The 19,690-nt window shown below is 37.3% G+C and overlaps 1 protein-coding gene across 3 annotated transcripts in view; it reads left to right on the plus strand.

The window, feature by feature from the left end:
* Window positions 1–19,690, plus strand: part of DCDC2 (doublecortin domain containing 2) — a 170,111-nt gene that overhangs the window by 131,681 nt on the left and 18,740 nt on the right. For all 3 annotated transcript variants that reach the window (XM_037844571.1, XM_037844569.1, XM_037844570.1), the window contains exon 9: window positions 12,958–13,058. In XM_037844571.1, coding sequence (XP_037700499.1) covers window positions 12,958–13,058 — 101 coding nt within the window. The remainder of the gene's footprint in view (window positions 1–12,957; window positions 13,059–19,690) is intronic.

Consider the following 19,690-nt stretch of genomic DNA (forward strand, 5'->3'; position numbering starts at 1 on the left):
TTAGGAAAAAATATAGTTTTACTTCATCTGGAAGAAAAATTATCCTAAAAGGTGGTTAGAAGATTCAATAATAGGTTAAAAATTTTAAGAAAAACACACAGACGGACTTCATCACTTTTCATCCATTAAGCAAAAAAGAAAAAAAAAAAAACCCAAACAGATGAAACTTTTTTTTCTTTCTCCAGTTCCCTCTAAGACACACACACCAGACTTAAAATCATAGCTTGTGTTCTATGCCTGAGTTGCTGGTTTTTTTCCTTAGTTTATAGCTCTCTGTTCTCTCTTGTTCATCCAAAGTTTAATTTCTTATTTTGTTCTGAAATTTTTATTCATTTTTAAAGAATTTTATCACTCTCCCTTTTTATCATTTGTTTTTCCAAAATGAGCTCAAAACTCCTCCCCCTTCCCTGTGTATCTATCCATATCCCCACCCAGATCTGTCAATTCCACTTTTAATTTTTGAATATGCTTATTCTTGCTATAACTTAGAAGGCCGCCTGAAAACTCAAAAGGAAGATATATCTCTCCTGTAACTCTTAAAACAGGCCCAGGGTTGGTTTAATTGGTGTAATTTGCAGTCTGTTATCTTAATACTGATGCTGCTTCTCAAAGGTTCTGTAGGTGATGGCAGGTACCCGTTGAAGGGCTTCCCGATGGGAGAAGCTTGGGTCTACCACTTTCTAGCTGTGCAATCTTGGGCAAGTTATTTGACCCTTAAGTTTGTCATCCGTAAGTGGGATCATAATACCTACCTCACAGGGCAATTGTGAGGAAAGTGCTTAGCACACAGCAGGCACTGAAGAACCTAGGTCCCTTTTCCTTCTCCTAGCCCCATATTTGAATGCTGTGTGTAGCCTAACCATGTTGCATATCTTGAGCTTTGGGAGAAGTGAGTATGAAACAGTCTCATCTCAATCAATCAATCAATCAATCAATCAGTATGTAAAATGCCTATAATGGTGTACTTTTTAGGGTACACATAGTGAGAATAAAAATGTCAGAAAAGTGAAAGACTTCTGGGGAGGTAGCTCTTGAACTGAGTCTTGAAGGCTGGGGAAAAGTGGACAGGTGCTGTGGCCATAAGGCATTGCAGAAGTTGAGGTGCAGAGGTGAGAAGGAGCTGGGGTGCTTAAGGATCAGGGGAGGGGAAATGAGGATAGGAAGTCAGCAGCAGTCACCGTTGCCCCTGGAGCTGAGGGATCAAGCTGCAGAGGAATGGGATATGTTTTTGGAAAGATGAAATTAGGTCCAGTTGTGATGATCTTAGAAGCTGGGCAGAAGCATTTAGGCAGAATATAGAATATAACAGGGGGCTAGAATTCAGGTAACCCTGGTGCCCTCTTAAGTGGATTATATTCCAGGGTGGCAAGGAGAGAGGTTTTTATGTTTTTTGTTTTCTCCCATGTAGTAAAGTCAATTTTCACCTTTCTCACTGTGACCCATAGTAGGAAAAAAAATTTACATCATGATCTAGTACACCCATGTATGCTTATGTATGTTTGTTTCATGAAATAAAAGTTTTGTGAAACAGTAGTTACCTTTACAGTGTTTGCTGCACAGAGTTGACTACATAATTTGCAGGGTCCAGTGCAAAATGAAAATGTAGGACCCCTTGCTCAAAAAAGCAGGAAAAGAGTGCAGTTAAAGGTACTTTAATAGAAAGCTTTTTTCTTTCTTCCAAGGTCTCTCTCACTCTCTTGACTTGTCCTGATATTTTTATTTGCTATTTAATGACATCCTAAGAAAAGAAAAATTAAATTAAAAATTTAAATTATTAGCATGAATTTGACCATTATCTTAATATATATTGTGCAGTGCTAATTTTAAATGCAAAATATAAGAGCTTTTGACTCATATGTGGAATCACTGAAATTACAAAATTCATATTTCATAGCTGGACATGCATGTTTTCGTTCTTACCAGAAAAGTGGAAACACCACACAAACCTAACTCAACAGTTTTTATTTCACTTCTTGATGTGCACGCATTCTACCAAACTCCTATTTTTAATTTACTGATTACTAAGGAATGCCTGAAAGGAAACTATGGTTGCCTTATCTTCCCTTTCCTTTTATTTCATCATTCTCAGCTTAAGTCGTTGGATAATACAGGGAAGTGACATGAGTAAGGATGATAGGGTTCCTTGGTCATTCTTGTTTCTTAGAATGCCATTGTTTTCTTTCTTCCTTCAAAGCAAGTTCTGGTTCCAGTGGAAAGTGTGGTCTATGGGTACCGTCAGTGTCCTGCTTATTCAGGTGCAGACATAATGTGCTCACCTTAGACCCACCCAAGCCTCGCTGGATGCCTGTGCATGTGGTTCCACCGAAATTTTGTACTCGGGGGCATCGCCAGCACTAACATGTGAAAGGGGCGGCTGGGAACAGCAGCCACGCATAGTCTTCCCCTCATGCACCTGCTTCATTGTCCCATTGGACTTCACTTACAAAAAAAAAAAAAAAAATCAAAGATAAAATTATTAAGAATTTCATGGTGGCAACAGCAGAGCACTAAACCAAGCCTGGGGCCCTTCTGAGAGTAGGGCCCTGTGTGACCACACAGGACACTTGCCATGAAGCCCACCCTGGTGCTGCATTCTGTTTTCTATTTTCTTCTATTTCATTTTTAAAAAATGCTACTTGCAACCCATTAAATTGGTGTGACAATCCATGGGTAAAAATAACACTAAGAAGTGTAGACTCTGGACTCAGAGTGCTATTCCAAATCATGTTTCCCTGTGAAATTGAGTCCCTCTGTTTCTCATAGGCAAAATGCAGATAAGAAGAGTAATTACTTCTTAAATTTGTTGTGAGAATTAAATGAGCTAATACATGTTAACATTCTTCGAATGGTGCTCACCATATAATGAACATCCAGTAAGTATTAGCTAATTGTTCTAGTTTTCTAATGCTGCCAGAATGCAAAACACCAGAAATAGATTGGCTTTTATAAAGGGGGTTTATTCGGTTACACAGTTACAGTCTTAAGGCCATAAAGTATCCAAGGTAAGGCATCAGCAATTGGGTATCTTCCCTGGAGGATGGCACATGGCTGGTGTCTTCTCCAAGTTCTGGTTTCAAAATGGCTTTCTCCCAGGACATTCCTCTCTAGGCTGCAGTTCCTCAAAAATGTCACTCTTAGTTGCACTTGGGGTATTTGTCCTCTCTTAGCTTCTCTGGAGCAAGAGTCTGTTTTTAACGGCCGTCTTCAAACTGTCTTTCATCTGTAGCTCCTCTCTCATCTCCTGTGCATTCTTCAAAGTGTCCCTCTTGCATTGCAAGAGGGACACTTTGAAGAATGCAAGTTCGCACCTTCTGTCTGAGTTTGTATAGTGCTCCAGTAAACTAATCAAGGAGCATGCTGAATGGATGGGGCCACGCCTCCATGGAAATTATCCAACCAGAGTTATCACCTACAGTTGGGTGGGGCACATCTCCATGGAAACACTTAATCGAAGAGTTACAATCCAGTCAACTCTAACATGTCTGCCCACACAAGATTGCATCAAAGATAATGGCGTTTAGGGGGACATCATACGTTCAAACTAGCACACTAATCATCGTTATTAATATTGTTACTATTATCTTTAATTTTTATCTTGCTCTTGGTAAATGCTATAGAAATGCTTCTTGACTCACATCAGCATTTCCACTTATCCTGAAATAAATATTTTCTTAGGTTTACCAGTATTTGTGTTTTATCTTGTCTGGAAGTATATGAAATTTTATATTAATTGAACAAAAGTTAATTTATATCACACTTAATACAATGGAAATGTTTTTAAAATTATTGTTTAATGAGAAATCCAATGAAAGATTACTTTATTTCTGTCCCTCCCCACAAGATTAAAACAAGTGGATAATTAGTATTTTTCAACCCTCAGTTAATAAAGAAGCAATGATATCAGAAAAAGTGCATTCCTTGAGCTTAAGGAGCCAGAATTATTTCTTTTGGAATGAAATTATTAGATGATCAACTCCCATCATAGGTTAAAAAGCTAGAGGAGAATTTTTCTGTCTTGGCTAAGATATAGCATCTTTTTCTCCTTACAGATATAGAGCAAATCCTAAGTTATAACATTAAATGAAAAAAGCACAGAATCTGGTGGATGCCCTAAACAGGTGGATGTCTGTTAGAACAGTAAATCAGAATGGGAAAAATGCTGGTTGATTTGCTTTGATCTGTTTTGAGCTTTCTTCCTTGATAGTTTCATAATAAATAATACTATTTCATAGATAATTTACATATTTCCTGTCATTAATTGGGCCCCTTGAGACCTCTTTTCCCAATGCTCTTTGGCATTTTGGGTTCAACTGTTCTCTCAAATTTGGTACTAACTTGATGTATTTTATATCTAAATGTATCAATTGCTGATATATAGGCATATGTGTGGTTAGATAATCATCTTAAAATCATCTTAAATTAAAGGTTGGAATGTGGTAGCTATTGCACAAATTTTATGAAAAAAAAATTTGTTTTTAACAGGCATTTAGAGTCAGCAGTTCTTTGAATTGTAAACTTTGTGCACAGCCAAAGAAGATATGCTGAATGCAGTGTTAACTTCCATTTTATTTTAAAATAGAAGATTAACCACCAATCAAAGTTAAGTTATATTTTTAGCAAGGCATCTACTTTTCCTTCTCACACACCTCGCCAACTGTCCTGGCTCCCATCTGCCCAAGCAACTTTATTGCCAGGACACTCCCCCAGCCGGGTGGGCCCTGCTCCCTGCTTAAGGTCCTTCAGTTACTCTTCATCATGTTCAGGATCAAGTTCATGCTCTTGTTCACATCAGTCAAGGTTTTCTGAATCAGTCCCTTCTGTGCTCGCCAGCCTCATATCCAGCCCCTCCCCAGCCCTGTCATCTTGCTGTAGCTGTGCTGATCTGCCTGCAGTTCCTGGACCACAGCATGCATTCTGAAGCCTCCAAGCCTTTGCATGTGCTGATTTTTTTTTTTTTTTTTTGTCTAGAATACCTTTCCTCATTCTTCAGTGACTAGTTCTGCTCGTCCTTCGATTTGCAGCTTCCTTCCCTTGGAAGCCTTCTTTGAGGGGGTACCTTCTCTTCCATCTACAATTCCCATTTCCCACTTCTATGCGCTCCCTAACAGCTTGGGTAGCATTTGCTACACAAATCATTCTATGCTGCTAATTTTTCCGTTTCATACCGTTTTGGTTTGGTAAAGCTGACAAAATGCAATATACCAGAAATGGGTTGGCTTTTACAATGGGGATTTATTAACTTGCAAGTTTACAGTTCTGAGGCCATGAAAAATGTTCAATTTAAGGCATCAACAGGACAATATCTTCTCACCAAAGACTGGCTACCAGTGATCTTCAGCTCCTCTGTCACATGGCCAGGCGCTTGGCAAGGTCTGCCTGTCCTTTTCTCCCTGGTTTCGTTGCTTTCAGCTTCTGGTTTCAGTGGCTTCCTCTCTGTTTTCTGTGTCCTCTCTCAGCAACTCCTGTGTGTGTGTGTGTGTGTTTCTGTCTTTTATCCTCTTATAAAGGACTCCAGTAAGAGAATTAAGACCTACCTTGAATGAGGTGGGTCACATCTCAATTGAAATAACTTAATCAAAAGATCCCACCTACAATAGGTCTATGCCCACAGGAATGGATTAAAAGAACATGGCCTTTTCTGGGGGTACATACAGCTTCAAACTACCACACACCCCCAGTAGACAGTAAGCATCTTGAGGTCAGTGCCTTGTTCACCTTTTTATGACTTGTGTCAGCACAGGCCTGAGCATGAGGAGCTCGCATGATAAATTAAGCGAATGCTTGCATGATAAATTAAGTGAACATGATTTTAAAAGAGCATTATGTGTTTCTGCTAAATGCAGGTACTTCATTTGTTACCATGATAAATTTTCTATGGTAGAGAAAAAAGTATTGCTAGCTCTTTTTAGACTGGAATGTGCAAGGGGATTTGGAGGTAGTTGGACCAGCTAGAATTCAGAACTGGAATCTTAAATTTTAGGCCACTTTTAAGTAACTGCAGGTCACTGGGGTTTAAAAGAGGAACAATTCAGTTATTTTGCTGAATTAAAACTAATTTGCAGAGTACTTTTGATAAGGACACAAAGTTAGAAATATAAAAGTAAAGCTGTGTATTTCTTGTTGGTTTAGGTAAACCTACTCAGAGGCATTTTATGATTCTCAGTCTTACATTTCTCATATAGACTTTGGAAATTATATCAAGATTTATGTAGCCTATAAAATAAGTCATGAATTATGCATATTACAAATATGTGCTTTACTGTTTGTACTCTGAATATTTCTGATTTTGATGAAAATCTAAGACATCTGTATATAAAAAGAATAAAATGGAAATGTCAGGATAAGAACAAAATTACCCATGATCTGAAGAAATCAGATAATAATCCCACTTTTGCTTTCCATCTACACTTAGAAAATTTTGTTACACCCAATTAAAGTCAAGGTAAAATACCCATAGTGGTTAAACCAATTCTATGCAAAGAGTTAATAGTTAGATTTACACATCAAAATGCATAACAGGTGATATTTAATGCCCTGGAGTGGGAGTGAAGGACTAGAAATAAGCCAAATATTTCAAACTGCAGTTAAGTGTAAGTCTGAAATTATTTTCAGGTAATATAAATTGCCAAAGAAAAATACCTCTTGTTATAGTCTCAATTCTGTAGCATTTCCATTTGAGTTTATGGGACATCATGAAGACAGATGGAAATTAGTGATTAAAGAACATTTGGGTTCTATCACTGTATTAAATTAGATGCACTCAGAATGTTAACTGATATTTGATTAGTTTTTCATTCTTCATAATGACAACATACAAGTTGTAACAAGGATCAGGGTTAGGCTGGCTAATATCCTTTCATAAGGAAGTTTTTATTACATGCTAATTTGCTTTTCCTCTCTCCCTCACTACTTGCTAAACTTCATAAAGATTCCATACTGGGTCAGCTTTTGGAAGTTCTTTCTTTAATTTTCAATAAACTGTTGTGTTGACAAAAATCTGTATCTATGAAGAGTTGTATTAGAAATCTAATATGTTATCATAGTTGAGCATAAGTGATATCATAAATGATTTTTTCATTTTTATGTCAACTTCTTAACAAGTTTAATTTTAATTCTGCATCTAGTGACTGATGGGACCCATTTAATGAGTGGATGATTTTCCTTGTGCAGTAAATAGATCTACATTTTTTCCTTCTTAGAATACTATCTAATATACTCAAAGCCATAAACTCCTTGTTTCCCACATTTTTCTTAGTAATCTACTGGATTTAATGAGATACCTAAAAATGTTGTTTTAAATTTGAATTAACATTTTTATGAGGAAGTCTCAGAAGAATATCATAGCAAAATGCTGATGGTCACTTTAAACTTTCTTGCCTGCCTACAAAGCTTCTGGTTAATAGGTATCTAATATTTCCATAAAGTATTCAGATTGTGCATTATTATATTTATTTATCCTGCTAAATTTCAGTTTCAAATATTAAAGACATTAAAATATGGCTTACAGTGCCATTTTAAAAATAATTTTTAATAATTTTAGTGGGAAAGTATTCTTTAAGCAAGATGGGTGGTCTTAAATACTGATTTTCAACAATTACTGGAATGCATATTCACTTATTATTTGGTAACTTTTCTTATTTGAGAATATAAAAGAATTGTCATGTTGCTAAACTTAAATAATGATGCATAGAAAGTAGGAAATACTTTCATTTTGGCTGTTCTAATTGCAGAATGATTAAAAATACCCAAGCATTTGTTTTGTGTTCCTGTAGGGGAAACAGATTCATATTTATTATGAACATTACATAGATGATATGACTGCCCTACCTCAGCAGCTCTGCTCTCATTTTTTAGGCAATAAAATTCTTAAGGGATAAGTGAAAAATAATTGAGCAGCATTTTTATTTTTGCTAGATTGTTTGTTATTGCTTTACTGTGTAATATACACTAAAATGTCCTAGTCATGATTCAAAGAAAAAAGATAAGAGCTGAATTTGGCTATAGTGTGCATCCAAGCATTGAATTTGATCCTTAATGGAGTAATTGAATGCAAGCACTATTGTGTATCAAATTTCTCCTTGCTTTCATTTGTTAGTGAATGGCTTTCATTGCAAAGATTGTAGGGAAGGGGAAAACAAAACAATTCAAATCTCTTTTCTTTGGGCACACACACTGGAGTAGTGGTGGTGATGTTTTGCTCTTAGAAGGAGAGTGGGAAAGAGAAATAATTATAGTTAGGGAAGGAAAACAAAAGCCGGTAGTCTCACAGCAGGGTTTTCCTATCCCTGCCTTAGTAGCAGAAGGAGTGGATGGTGTCCTGGCCTGGCAGTTATCTGCAGGGGTCACAAAAGGGATCTGCAGGAACTTCTGCTCTGATGTTCTCTCCAGAAGGTAATTTTTGGATATATGGTGTATTCGTTTCCTATTGCTGCTGTAACAAATTACCACAAGCATGGTGGCTTAAGACAACATAAATTTATTATCTTGCAGTTCTGGAGGTCAGAAGTCTGAAAGGGATCTCATCAGGTTAACAACGAAGGGTCAACAGGGCTGTGTTCCTCCTGGAGACTCCAGGGAGAATCCATGTCTGTGCCTTTTCTAGCTTCTAGTGGCTGCCCTCATTCTTTGGCTTGCAGCTGCCTCCATCTTCAAAGCCGGCAATGGCCAGTCTAGTCTTTCTCACATCACGTCACTGATGCTGACGCCCTGCCTCTCTCTTTCACTAAGGACCCTTGTGATTACATTGGGCTCATCCAGGCTTATCTCCCCATCTTGGCGTTAGCATATTAGCAACCTTAATTCCATCTGCAACCTTCACTCCCCTTTGCAATGCAATGTAAAATATTCCCAGATTCTGGGGTTTGGGATGTGGACATCTTGGAGGACCCTTATTAAGCCCTTAAAGAACAGCCATTCCATAGTTCCCAGTGTCATTTACATAGTAGACCTTAATACATATAACCAATCAATAAAATGAATAAAATCTGTAGAATCTACCCTATTCATTTAAAAACTCCTTTTTTTCACTATTCAGTGTCATCCTTTAATCACAGCATGGTACCTCCACATGTAACCATCCATTAGGTTTTCAAATAACATTTAATGGCTTTGGAAATGCTCATGATATGATTTCAAAGAAAAAAATCTTAAAAAATTATCCATATAGTAAGATCCTAGTTTTATGACTATGTGTATGAGTGTTTTGGTTTATGTATACGTGTAAGAGAGAAGGAAGGAGGGAGGGGGAGAGAGAGTGCATGAGCAAGCTGGAGAGAGAGGTGACAGTGTTAATGGTAGTTAACTCTTGGATATGGGATTAGAAAGATGTTTATTTTCTCCATTTTCCAAATTTTTAAAAAAGCTTATGCATTAGATAATTTATAATCAGAAAAATGTCATTTTAAAAAATATTATTTTTCTTTGTAAATTCATATTATCTTAATTTTATATAACATTTATAGTACAAATTAAAATACAAATCAGCTTTCTTCTATGTGCCAGTTTGCTAATGCTGCCAGAATGCAAAATACCAGAAATGGGTTGGCTTTCATAAAGGGGATTTATTTGGTTACACAGTTACAGTCTTAAGGTCATAAAGCGTCCAAGGTAACACGTCAACAATTGGGTACCTTCACTGAAGGATGGTCAGTGGCGTCTGGAAAACCTCCATTAGCTCAGAATGCAAGTGGCTGGCATCCGCTTGCTCCCAGGTTGTGTTTCAAAATGGCATTTTCCAAAATGTTGCTCTTGGGGCATTTTTTCTTCTCTTAGCTTCAATTCCTCTTCAAAATGTCATTCCCTCTTCAAAATGTTACTCTTAGCTGCTCTGAGGCCCTTCTATTTGTGAATTCCTTTATACAACTCCAGTGATCCAATTAACACCCACCCTGAATGGGTGGGGTAACACCTCCATGGAAATTATCCAATCAAACGTTTCACTCATAGTTGATTGAGTCACATCTCCATGGAAACACTCAATCAAAGAAATTCCAATCTAATCAACATGAATACATTTGCCCCCACAAGACTGCATCAAAGAACATGACGTTTTCTGGGGGACATAATATATACAAACCAGTGCACTCTATTACAAAGTAACTTTCTAGAAGTTCTTCCTCTTTTCATCCCTGTTTATTCCTGTGAATTTCTTTTTGACCTTCATTTCTTGCTGCTGGAGGAGATGGCTTACATATCTCTCAGTTCACTGATGAACCAAAACCTCCCCCCACACCTCAGGCAAACATTTTTATCTTTGATTCTCTATTTGCATCACTGTACACAATGTTGAGCTTTGTTGATTTGTCTCTTTACTGTTTATATTCTTATGGTTGCCATTTTCCATTCCAGTGCCCTTTCAATTTTGTTTTGTTTCTTATTATTGATCTTATTTTTCTTTCTGGGTAAAATGCTCATTTTAAAACAGGTTTCAAACCATCCACAGCTCTGCTTGGGTACAGTTAAGAATCTCATTGAATGTGAATGTTAAGAATATATTCCTTTAGTTCTGATAAGTTTCTCTTTATATTCTCTTTGTAAGCAAGTGCAACACTTGGATACAAAAATGTAGTCCAAAAATATCACATGCATAGGTCAGAAATGGAGTCCACTGAGTCCAGATGAGTGTCACCATTACTTTCTAAGGTAATTTCAGAAGGTAGAAATGAAGGCCAAATATACCTCATTTCCCTTTTTAACCCATTTGGAGATAACATTTGATAAATTGTCTAACCTTGTTTGAAATTGATTTATTTCTGCCTCTGAAAATTCTCAGAGTTATGAACTCCACATGTGTATAAAGCAGAAATTATTTTTATTGTTTCCATCATTATTTCCTTTGTGTTCCATGTTCCAGAATTTGATGGAGAGATAAATATCGGCTTACACAATTCCTGTTGACTGTAATTTTATAGATTTGGATTACTCCTTCTTGCTTTTCCTCATTTAGGACAGAATAGTTGTAACCTATTTTCCTGGCCCCCAATTTTCCATTGCCCTTTGCTCTACTTTTCTTAGCTCAGGGGTTGCCTTGTGCACTAAAACCCTGTGTGTTTACTCCAGGCTTACCTGTGTGAGAACTTTGCCACGTTCTCTGTTTTGCTTTCCATATGGCTGCAGTTGCATTTTGGACCCATGTTCTCAGTTGTAAGACATGACAGAGTTAGGCCATAGTGCTCAGACATGCTGAGTAGGCCCTGTCCTTGGGGAGGATTAGTTGTTGAGATAGTCCAAAATAGTTGCCGGTGCTGAAATCATTATTTGGTAATGATCTTTTAGAGTCTCCTGTGTGTATATTTTCAGCTTACGTCCACGTGTAGAATGATTTAACTGAGCAAACTCTAGTGAATAGAAAATTACTTTGGATTGATGAGCATGCAAGAATTGACAAAAGTAAAGAATTGTTGTATGGAAAGACTTTGTTGGGTGGTAGGAAAAACCCATCTGGGATTAAATGATTGCTGTAGATGATCCTCAAAATGAATTAATCCATGTGAATTAATCTAATATGCATAATCAGCTTTGAGGGTAGTTCTGTTGTCTCTGATTTTTAAAGAGTCGAGAAGCCAACATCCAGTCAGGGGTTACAAAATGAGTACATAAAAAGGGAAACAGTTTCTCTAGGGAAGAACAAAAAGTCTTGAGTGTGATTCCCTTCTTCCTTTCCTCCCTTCCTCTCACTTTCTCTTGCAGTCTCTGTCTCTGTCTCTTTTATTTGCCTCCTGCATCTTCCCAGCTTACATTCTTACATCTTCTCTTTTATAGCCCTTAAGTATTATAGTGCTTACCTCAGCTTACCTTATGGGCAATGTATCTATCTCTATGTCCTTGTCAGACTGTAAGCAACTTAAGGGAACAAAGTACATCTCACTCATGCCTTAGGATGTCACATTGGTTCATGCTGTGCCTAACATATACTTGGCCCTCAATGAATATAAAAATAGATTTTATATTTAATTGAGTGATTTCATGACTTGAACAAAATATTGTTATGTGAAATGTGCTAAACTGTTCTCTAGGAAACAAGCTGCCATTAGAGAAATAGAGGAGGCTCTAAGGCAAAAGATAAAACCATATTTTCTAGACTGTTAGAGTATTCAAATACCTCAATTGATTTTTGGGGAAGGAGGTAAAATCTCCGTCCCTGGAGATCCTTAAAAATTAGACAGGGGAAACATCTGTGAGAATAGTTTAAGCATTAAACCTGTCTTGAGGCAAGTAGATGGATGGAATGACAAATGGTTCTTTGATTCTTTGATTACTTAGCTTGGAGAAGAGGAGGCTGAGGGAGACATTGAAACTATTTCACATATGAAAAACTGCTATTATTGCTTTTGATAGAATATAGACACACATAACCTAGTCTTGGAGATTTCCATTACATTTTATAGTTAAAGATTTTAAGTCATAGGTTGTGAAAATCTTTTGGAAATCTGCAAAACAGAAGATAGAAGATAGATACTGATCCTTGTGAGATGTGGAAAGTCAGCTCTATGATTTTGTTGCAGTATAGTATATTGCTCTGAATAGTGAAGAATTACTCCTATACATTATATGGAGTGTATAGCATTCTTTGGGAAAGTGAGATTTCTAAAACTATTATTTGAAAGTACTGAATATGATCACTGTTTTGTGGATAGGAGGGGTGTACTGAGATAATAGTATGTGTGAAATCCTTTCTATATCGATACCAGTACAAGGTTATTATTAAATAAGTGGATGAAGGATTAGGAGGAGGTTTGGACAGGGTTCTTCCCTGCTGGGTCACCCTCATTTTGGCCACTGAATTTTTGCCAATGAAAATATAGAAGGATTGAGGAGCTACAAAAATCCAGTCAAAAGGGAACCAAAAATCTCTCTACATAAAAAAATCTCTAGGTGGGTATTTGATTGTAATTCAACATGCAACCACAAGATGTCACAATTGGATTTTTATTTTCACTGTGTGTTTGTCTCAACTAGATGAAGGCATTTTCAAAGCTGGAGCAGAGCGGTCTGAAACGCGGGGGGCAGCAGACGTCCAAGAAGATGAAGATACTCAGGTTGAGATTCCAGTTGATCAGGTAATGCCTTTCAAAATATGTATAAACCAGTTACCACTGCTTTTCTTTTAAGTTTTGTGCTGTCTGCTCCATGCTAATCCTGGTCATAGGTTAGTTGAACTCTCTCAGGTGCTATGTGACCTAACGACCTTAAAAAAACAAAACAAAATGAAACACCTTTCAGTTCTTCCTAGTATTGCTAGAAAGAAAAACCATTTAGGCTGTCTTTTTTTTTTTTTAAATCATGGAAAATGGTACCTTTAATAAAAAACCATGAAAAGCAAGATAGGTTGGAGTTAGGTATGCGATACAGAGGGAGAAAGTTTGATATAGAAAAGAGTGTGGGCTTGGGATTTTCTTCTAGAAAATTAGTCCTTATCCATTTAGAAAAACATTTTTTATTAAATGCCACAGTATTCTCTCCTTTACTATCCTTAAAATTGTTGTGGTTGGAATTTATTTTCCATAAAGGAGTTGCTTACATAAATGCAACTCAAATATTTGCTATGTGTGTACTGCTTTTCTTAGGCAGTAGAACAATAAACTTTTAGGAATGTATATGTGTGTGTGTGGGTGGAGGGGTGTGTTTGTAAGATGGAAAGAGCAGTGTTAATTCTGGCTAGATAATGCAAGAAATAAAAGTCACTTATGGTTTTTAATACAATTCAGAAACAATTGTTTCTTGCAATCCTAAGTGGAGGGTTGGAATTTAGAGGAGGAAGGGAAATCATAATCCAGACTCAGGGGAGTAGAGAGAAGGCACGAGGAACAGCCACTTGTCCTCTGACTGTTATGTGATATTTCCTTTTCAGAAAGTAAATTTCACAATCCAGCAATTTCCATAGATGATCTTCTCAATTGTGTTTGTCTTAACAGTGAGGGCATTGAAATTGGCTGCTTGATTATCTCACAGGATTTTCTGCCAGCCTCACCTTCCCAATGAAAGCCCTTACTTGTTAAAAATCATCACAGATTTCAAAAAATCCAACTTATTATCCAGGATTAGCTATAACTAATTAATTTCATGAAATCCTGTTATAGGTGTTCTTTTTTTTTCCTAAGGGAAAATGGAATTTTAAGTCTACTGTGAGGCTATAATTATTATATTTTTAGACAAAGAGTAATCATCATGTGTATATCACAACTAATAGCCTCAGAAACCAAGACTAATTTATATTCCAAAGTCAAAATGCCAAATATCAAGAGAAAATCTTAGCATTATTAGCTAAAGAATAATCTCTTTGTTAGTGACTGATTTAACAAGTTGTACAATCTGTGATAGGTGTTTCTTTATGTGTAAGTTTGATGATCACAAGGAAAGGGAGCTGGAAGGGGGAACTGATCTCTGATAATACTTGAACAGCCTTGGATAAGGTGTCTGCAGAGCTTGATTTTTTATTCAACTTGAGAGTGCTAGCTTATTAAAATACAGCTAAGCAAGAGAGAATAATTAATCAGACTGTAATAGCTGGGCAATATCAACAAATTGAAGTCAGCTTGAAGGAAATAAAACCAGGGAACAAAAGGTCAGATTTACTTTTTTTCTTTGACCCTATTGGTAATAGAGTTAGGATTGTCTAGCTCAGTTGGTTGGCATGAGGCACTGATGAAGGTAGATCTTGGAGTCATTTTCTTTATGGCATAGTGATCTTTCTCTATGTCCTAAGCCACTGTTATAAATATTGTGAAAAACTGAGAATGTGGAGAAATTAGCATGAAACCTATTACCTCCATTATAGTAAAAGCAACCCAAGGATTTGCCCTAATGGTGATCTTCATTAAACAAGAACTCACACTGCACTATTCACTTTTATCTCATGCAATTCTGCTGACAACCCTGTGATATAGGTCTTAGGACCCCATTGTATGAAGAGAAAGAAAATAAGCTCAAATGGGTGAAATAACTTACCTAAGGTTACTCGCTGAGTGAGGAGAATGGGACTTGAACTCAATGCAGAGTAGTGATCTGAGGGGAGACTAGTAAGTGGAAAAGGACAGTCAATTATTAACCAAGGGAAGGAAAAACAGATCTTGCATGAGAAGGAAATGTAGCCATAGTATACTACATGGCTCAGCTGTAGATAATACCTACATACACTCACTCTCAGGCAGTACCTAGTTAATTTCTTTCAACTGGTCCCCTTCATTTAAATGATTTAAGTTGTAATTTCAGTCAAAGGGCCATGTAAAAGTAGGTGTGTGTGCATAAATGTTATGTGCAAATTAATCAAGGAATTTATTTATGCTTGGAAAGCAGGTCAAGTTTTAGAAGTAAATATATACGAAGGATTGCTGTGAGACAATTCTCCATATTGCTTGTTTCTGCACATCTTGTAAGCAGAGACTGTGGCTGCCGTTGTTTCAGGACTATCTTTTAAAGGATATTTATAAAGTGAATACTCTTTGAAAGACAGAGACAGTGGCCTCTTCTGGAGCAGACCTTCTCAACTGAGGAATTGTGCCTCCCCAGGGGACATTTGGTGATGTCTGGAGACATTTTTGGTTATCATAACATGGAATTTAGTGGGTAGAGACCAGGAATGATGCAAAATATCTCATAAGGCCCAGGAGAGCCTCCTGCAACAGGTAATGGTGCCAAAAGGTAATGATGCCGAGCTTGAGAAAACCTGCTCTGGGGCAAAGGCCAGGTTTAATAAAGATAATGTATAATAAAGATACATGTATAATAAACGATAATGTCTCTATATGGAAGAAAGGCCAGGCAGGTTTATTTCCCATTATAAAGGCTTACAGTTTCCTGAGCTTGGGGTTCTTTCCCTGTGTGCCCCCTTTGCGTTGCCCCCTTTGTGTTGCCTATGTGAATTGTTCCATGGGGAGCTGGTGCAGATACTGTGCTGCTGTTGTAACTATTAAAGTCCTTTTCCTCAGACCCAGTAGCCTATGTCTTCTGCCAGCATCCATGAAACTGTGGCAGCCTAATTTGTTTGCTGGCAAGTAGGGTAAAATTTCAGACCTTTCGCAGTTCCTGACAGCCTCTACCACTACCAACTAGCACATGTGTTCACGTGCGTTTGTATGTATGAGTTAACGTCATGGGGCATTGTGGATGAATGATAGCTAAGAAAGAGGCGGAGCTCTGTCCCAAGGTTCAGACTCTTTTTCCTTTGTTAGAGATGAGTTAATGATGATAGATCTAGGGCTACCTCCAAATTCGTGGGAAAACTGAGGGATGTTCACATTCTTTTATGTCACATTTTTTTTATTTTATATGTTCTGGGGAGGCCAGAACAAATACCTTTCTTAGGGGAGAATTTAGATCTTATAAGAATAAACACTGGAACAAGAGCCTGATTAAACAGAGCCTGTGGTTATACCCTGGCACTGATCACTGATGCGACTCTGTGCTCCACTTAGAAAATGATGCTTTTCCCAGCTATGGAGGCAAGAAATGAGACTGCTCCATTTCTATTCAGTAAATTGCCCTGAGTAAGATCAGGCAAGAGAATCCACCATCTCAGAAACACAGACAAATGCTATTAAACAACCAAATTAGCAATTATTTTGCTCCGTTGGACAGATGAGAGCAGAAGATGGTGACAGTTGAAATCTGTAACTTTAAGTGGTTTTGTATTGTTTTATAACTTTTCCCCATCAATGGCTAGTTGATTCTGAGTAATAAAATAATGAGAATTGCAGAATGCTTTTTATGCTAAGTAGTTGTCGTTAAATAACATTTAACCCAAGTATCATTAAGGCAGTGAAAGAAGCTGGTTTTTTTTTAGAAGAGGTTGCAATTTATACCATTTTCTTATCTACTTATTTGAAATTTACTTTTAAATCAAAGTTACACATACAGTATTTTAACAAAAATAGCAATTAACTGCCCTAGCCCCTCCACCCCATTCTTGCTTCTCACAGTTAACTGATTTGAACTAGTTAAACTATTTCTCATGGAATACACTGCCTTATTTCTAAACCATGCCTTCCTCCCTGCCATCCATTTTAACCCTGAGATCTTAGGGTCTTACAGGTGATGGCAGTCATAGTTTACTTGGCTTTTTTTTTTTTTTATTCTTTGAGGGACATAAAATAATGGAGATCCCTTTAACTGGCAGATTCTCAGATTTGATAAAATATGGTAACATGCTTATTTCTTGATTTTATTCTTCAAATTTAGATGCTATTTATTAACTTTCTGTCTGATAACTATGGAAGATGATTATTTAGAATTTTCACCCACTCCCCCCCCATAAGGCCACATGCTCACAAATACACATACATACCTCCCCCCTTTTTCTTTCTTCCCAATATAATTTTATAATAATTTTTTGGCTAATTCAATATTTAATCTTTTCATTATTTTCACTATGTAAGCATTATTCTTAGCTGAGTCATTTAGTGTACTCTAGATACATTTCTTTTCTTGTGCAACCCTATTTTTCCTTCTCCCTAGGTTAATAACTGCCCAGTTTTTTTTCTTTCATTTGCTTGTTTTTTGTGTGTACCTGTTACTAAGCAATCCCCAAATTCTGCCAGAACTGTTAGTCTCTTGTTACATTCAAATGTGTCCAGTGATCTCTCAATTTCATCTTTTTTTTTCTCCCAAGCTCTCCAAACTTCTGCCTCAGGCTGGTTAGTTTTTCTCTAGCCCTGATTTTCAGTGATACTTGGCTTCACCATTACTTTCTTTGTTCTCCTGTTTCCTGGATTCCATGTCCTCTTCTTTCTTGGTTACACTTCACTTTGTGTGGTGCTCACCTGTAGCAGCCTCCTAAGGAAACCGTCATGGGAGGCACATTTTTTTGAGACTTTGCTTATATGAAATTTTTTTTCCCTACTCAAAATTGACTATAAATATTGCCAGGTATTAAATTCTAGGTTAGAAATAATTTCTCTCAGAATTTTGAGGGCATTGTTCAATTGTCCTTCCCATGCAGAATGGCTGTCTAGAGGTTTGATGCTGTTCTATTTCCGGAACTTTTGTAAATAGTAACCCCTTTTCTTTCTTTGGTAGCTTTAAGGTCTTTTCTTTGTTCTTGGGATTCAGAGATTTTCCAATGATGTGCCCGGGTATAGATCTTTTTCATCTCTGGTCTTGGTACTTGGTGGACTTTTTTATTCTTGAAACTTGTTTTTCAATTCTGGAAAATATATTGAATAATTTCATTGATAATTTCCTTCCTTCCGTTTCTCTATTTTCTTCTGGAACCCAAGTATTTGGATATAGGGACTCCCCTATGGATCTTTATTCTTCTTTCTGGGAGAGTTCTCAACTTTTATCTTCCTTCTATTGAACTTTCTCCAGCCATCATATTTTTAATTTCCAAGAGTTCTTTCATGTTCTTGGAATGTTCCTTTTTATAACATTATATTATTGTTCTATAGGTGTGATATCTTCCCTTACTTCTTGAAGGATTAATGCTATATTAAACTTTCTTCTCCTGTACTATCTTGTTTCCTCTGAGACTCTTTCTTTCCTTTCGTTGTTTCCTTATATGTTTTCATCTCTGTCTCCAGATTAGAGGCAATCATTGGCTGTTAGATTTTAGAGAGAGGCATTAAGAAAACTGTGTGCATTTGCAGAATTTATCAGGTTGGGGAGTGATTGGGTTTTGGCCATTTCATAAGAATTTTTCTTTGGGGCTGATCTGTTTTCTCAAAGAGAAATCTTTCAATCTCTTGTCTGGGTTGTATAAGCCTGGCTGTCAGTATTTTGGATTCTGAGTGTGGGAAGGGGGCTGGAGAGCCTCCCCATTAGGTAAAAAGATTTATTCTTCTTGGTTTCAGTATGGTAAGTACCCTTGTCTTAGCTGTGTCTGAGTCCAGCTTCCCTATAGTTCAACATCTCCAGGGAATAAACCTCGAGGGCAAGGGAGGGCAAAGGAAGGGATCTTGGGACTATCTGCTTCTTTTAAAAATTTTAAAGCATCCACCTGTTTTCAGCCACACCTGCACCATTTCTCCCACACATAGATGTTGCCTCCAATCCCTAGGCCTTCTCTAGGTTTTTCAGAATGTAGGGACTTGCTTCCTGGCTTCCCCTTCCTGCAGGCCCAAATTCCAGCTTTTCAGGTCTGCTGTCATTGGTCTCACATCCGTCAGCTTTACTGTTTCCCAAATATTGTGGCTATTACTTTCTTTTCAATCTTCTGTGTTCTGATGGGTTCATCCCTTTTTAAATTGCCTCTGCTGGTACTTTGGAGGTGTATCAGAAGGGAGCTAAGAAAAAATAGATTTGTTCATCCTGCTCTGTTTAACCAGAAACCACTTTTATACTAATTCATCAGTGAGAAAATAAACTATTTTTATTCAGTTTACACTAGGGATGGAAACTGGCAGCCTGTGACCTCTGTCCTAAGAAAGACTCTGCCAGGCCCAGAGTTTACGATAGCTGCATCTCCTTATGCAGGCCACATGCTGTTCAGTTCACCAAAGGCCGTAGCATTCCCTATTGGAAGACATCTGTCTTGAATCACACATTTACACTGTTTCTCTGGCTCCTGTAGGCATTTGAGTTTGTGACTATTAGTCCACTCATATAAGACATAATGCAATTTTGAAGAATCTACAGCCTAGAGGCCACAACCCAAAACAGAGGAGGTTTGAAATCCAGTATGCCCCCCACCATAGTTTAGTTCTCCATGCCCTGACTTTGTCTAATCTTCAAATACGATGGAGAATCAGCAGCTGCC

This window comes from Choloepus didactylus, chromosome 7 (assembly GCF_015220235.1).
Source record: "Choloepus didactylus isolate mChoDid1 chromosome 7, mChoDid1.pri, whole genome shotgun sequence".
Taxonomy (NCBI): Eukaryota; Metazoa; Chordata; class Mammalia; order Pilosa; family Megalonychidae; genus Choloepus; species Choloepus didactylus.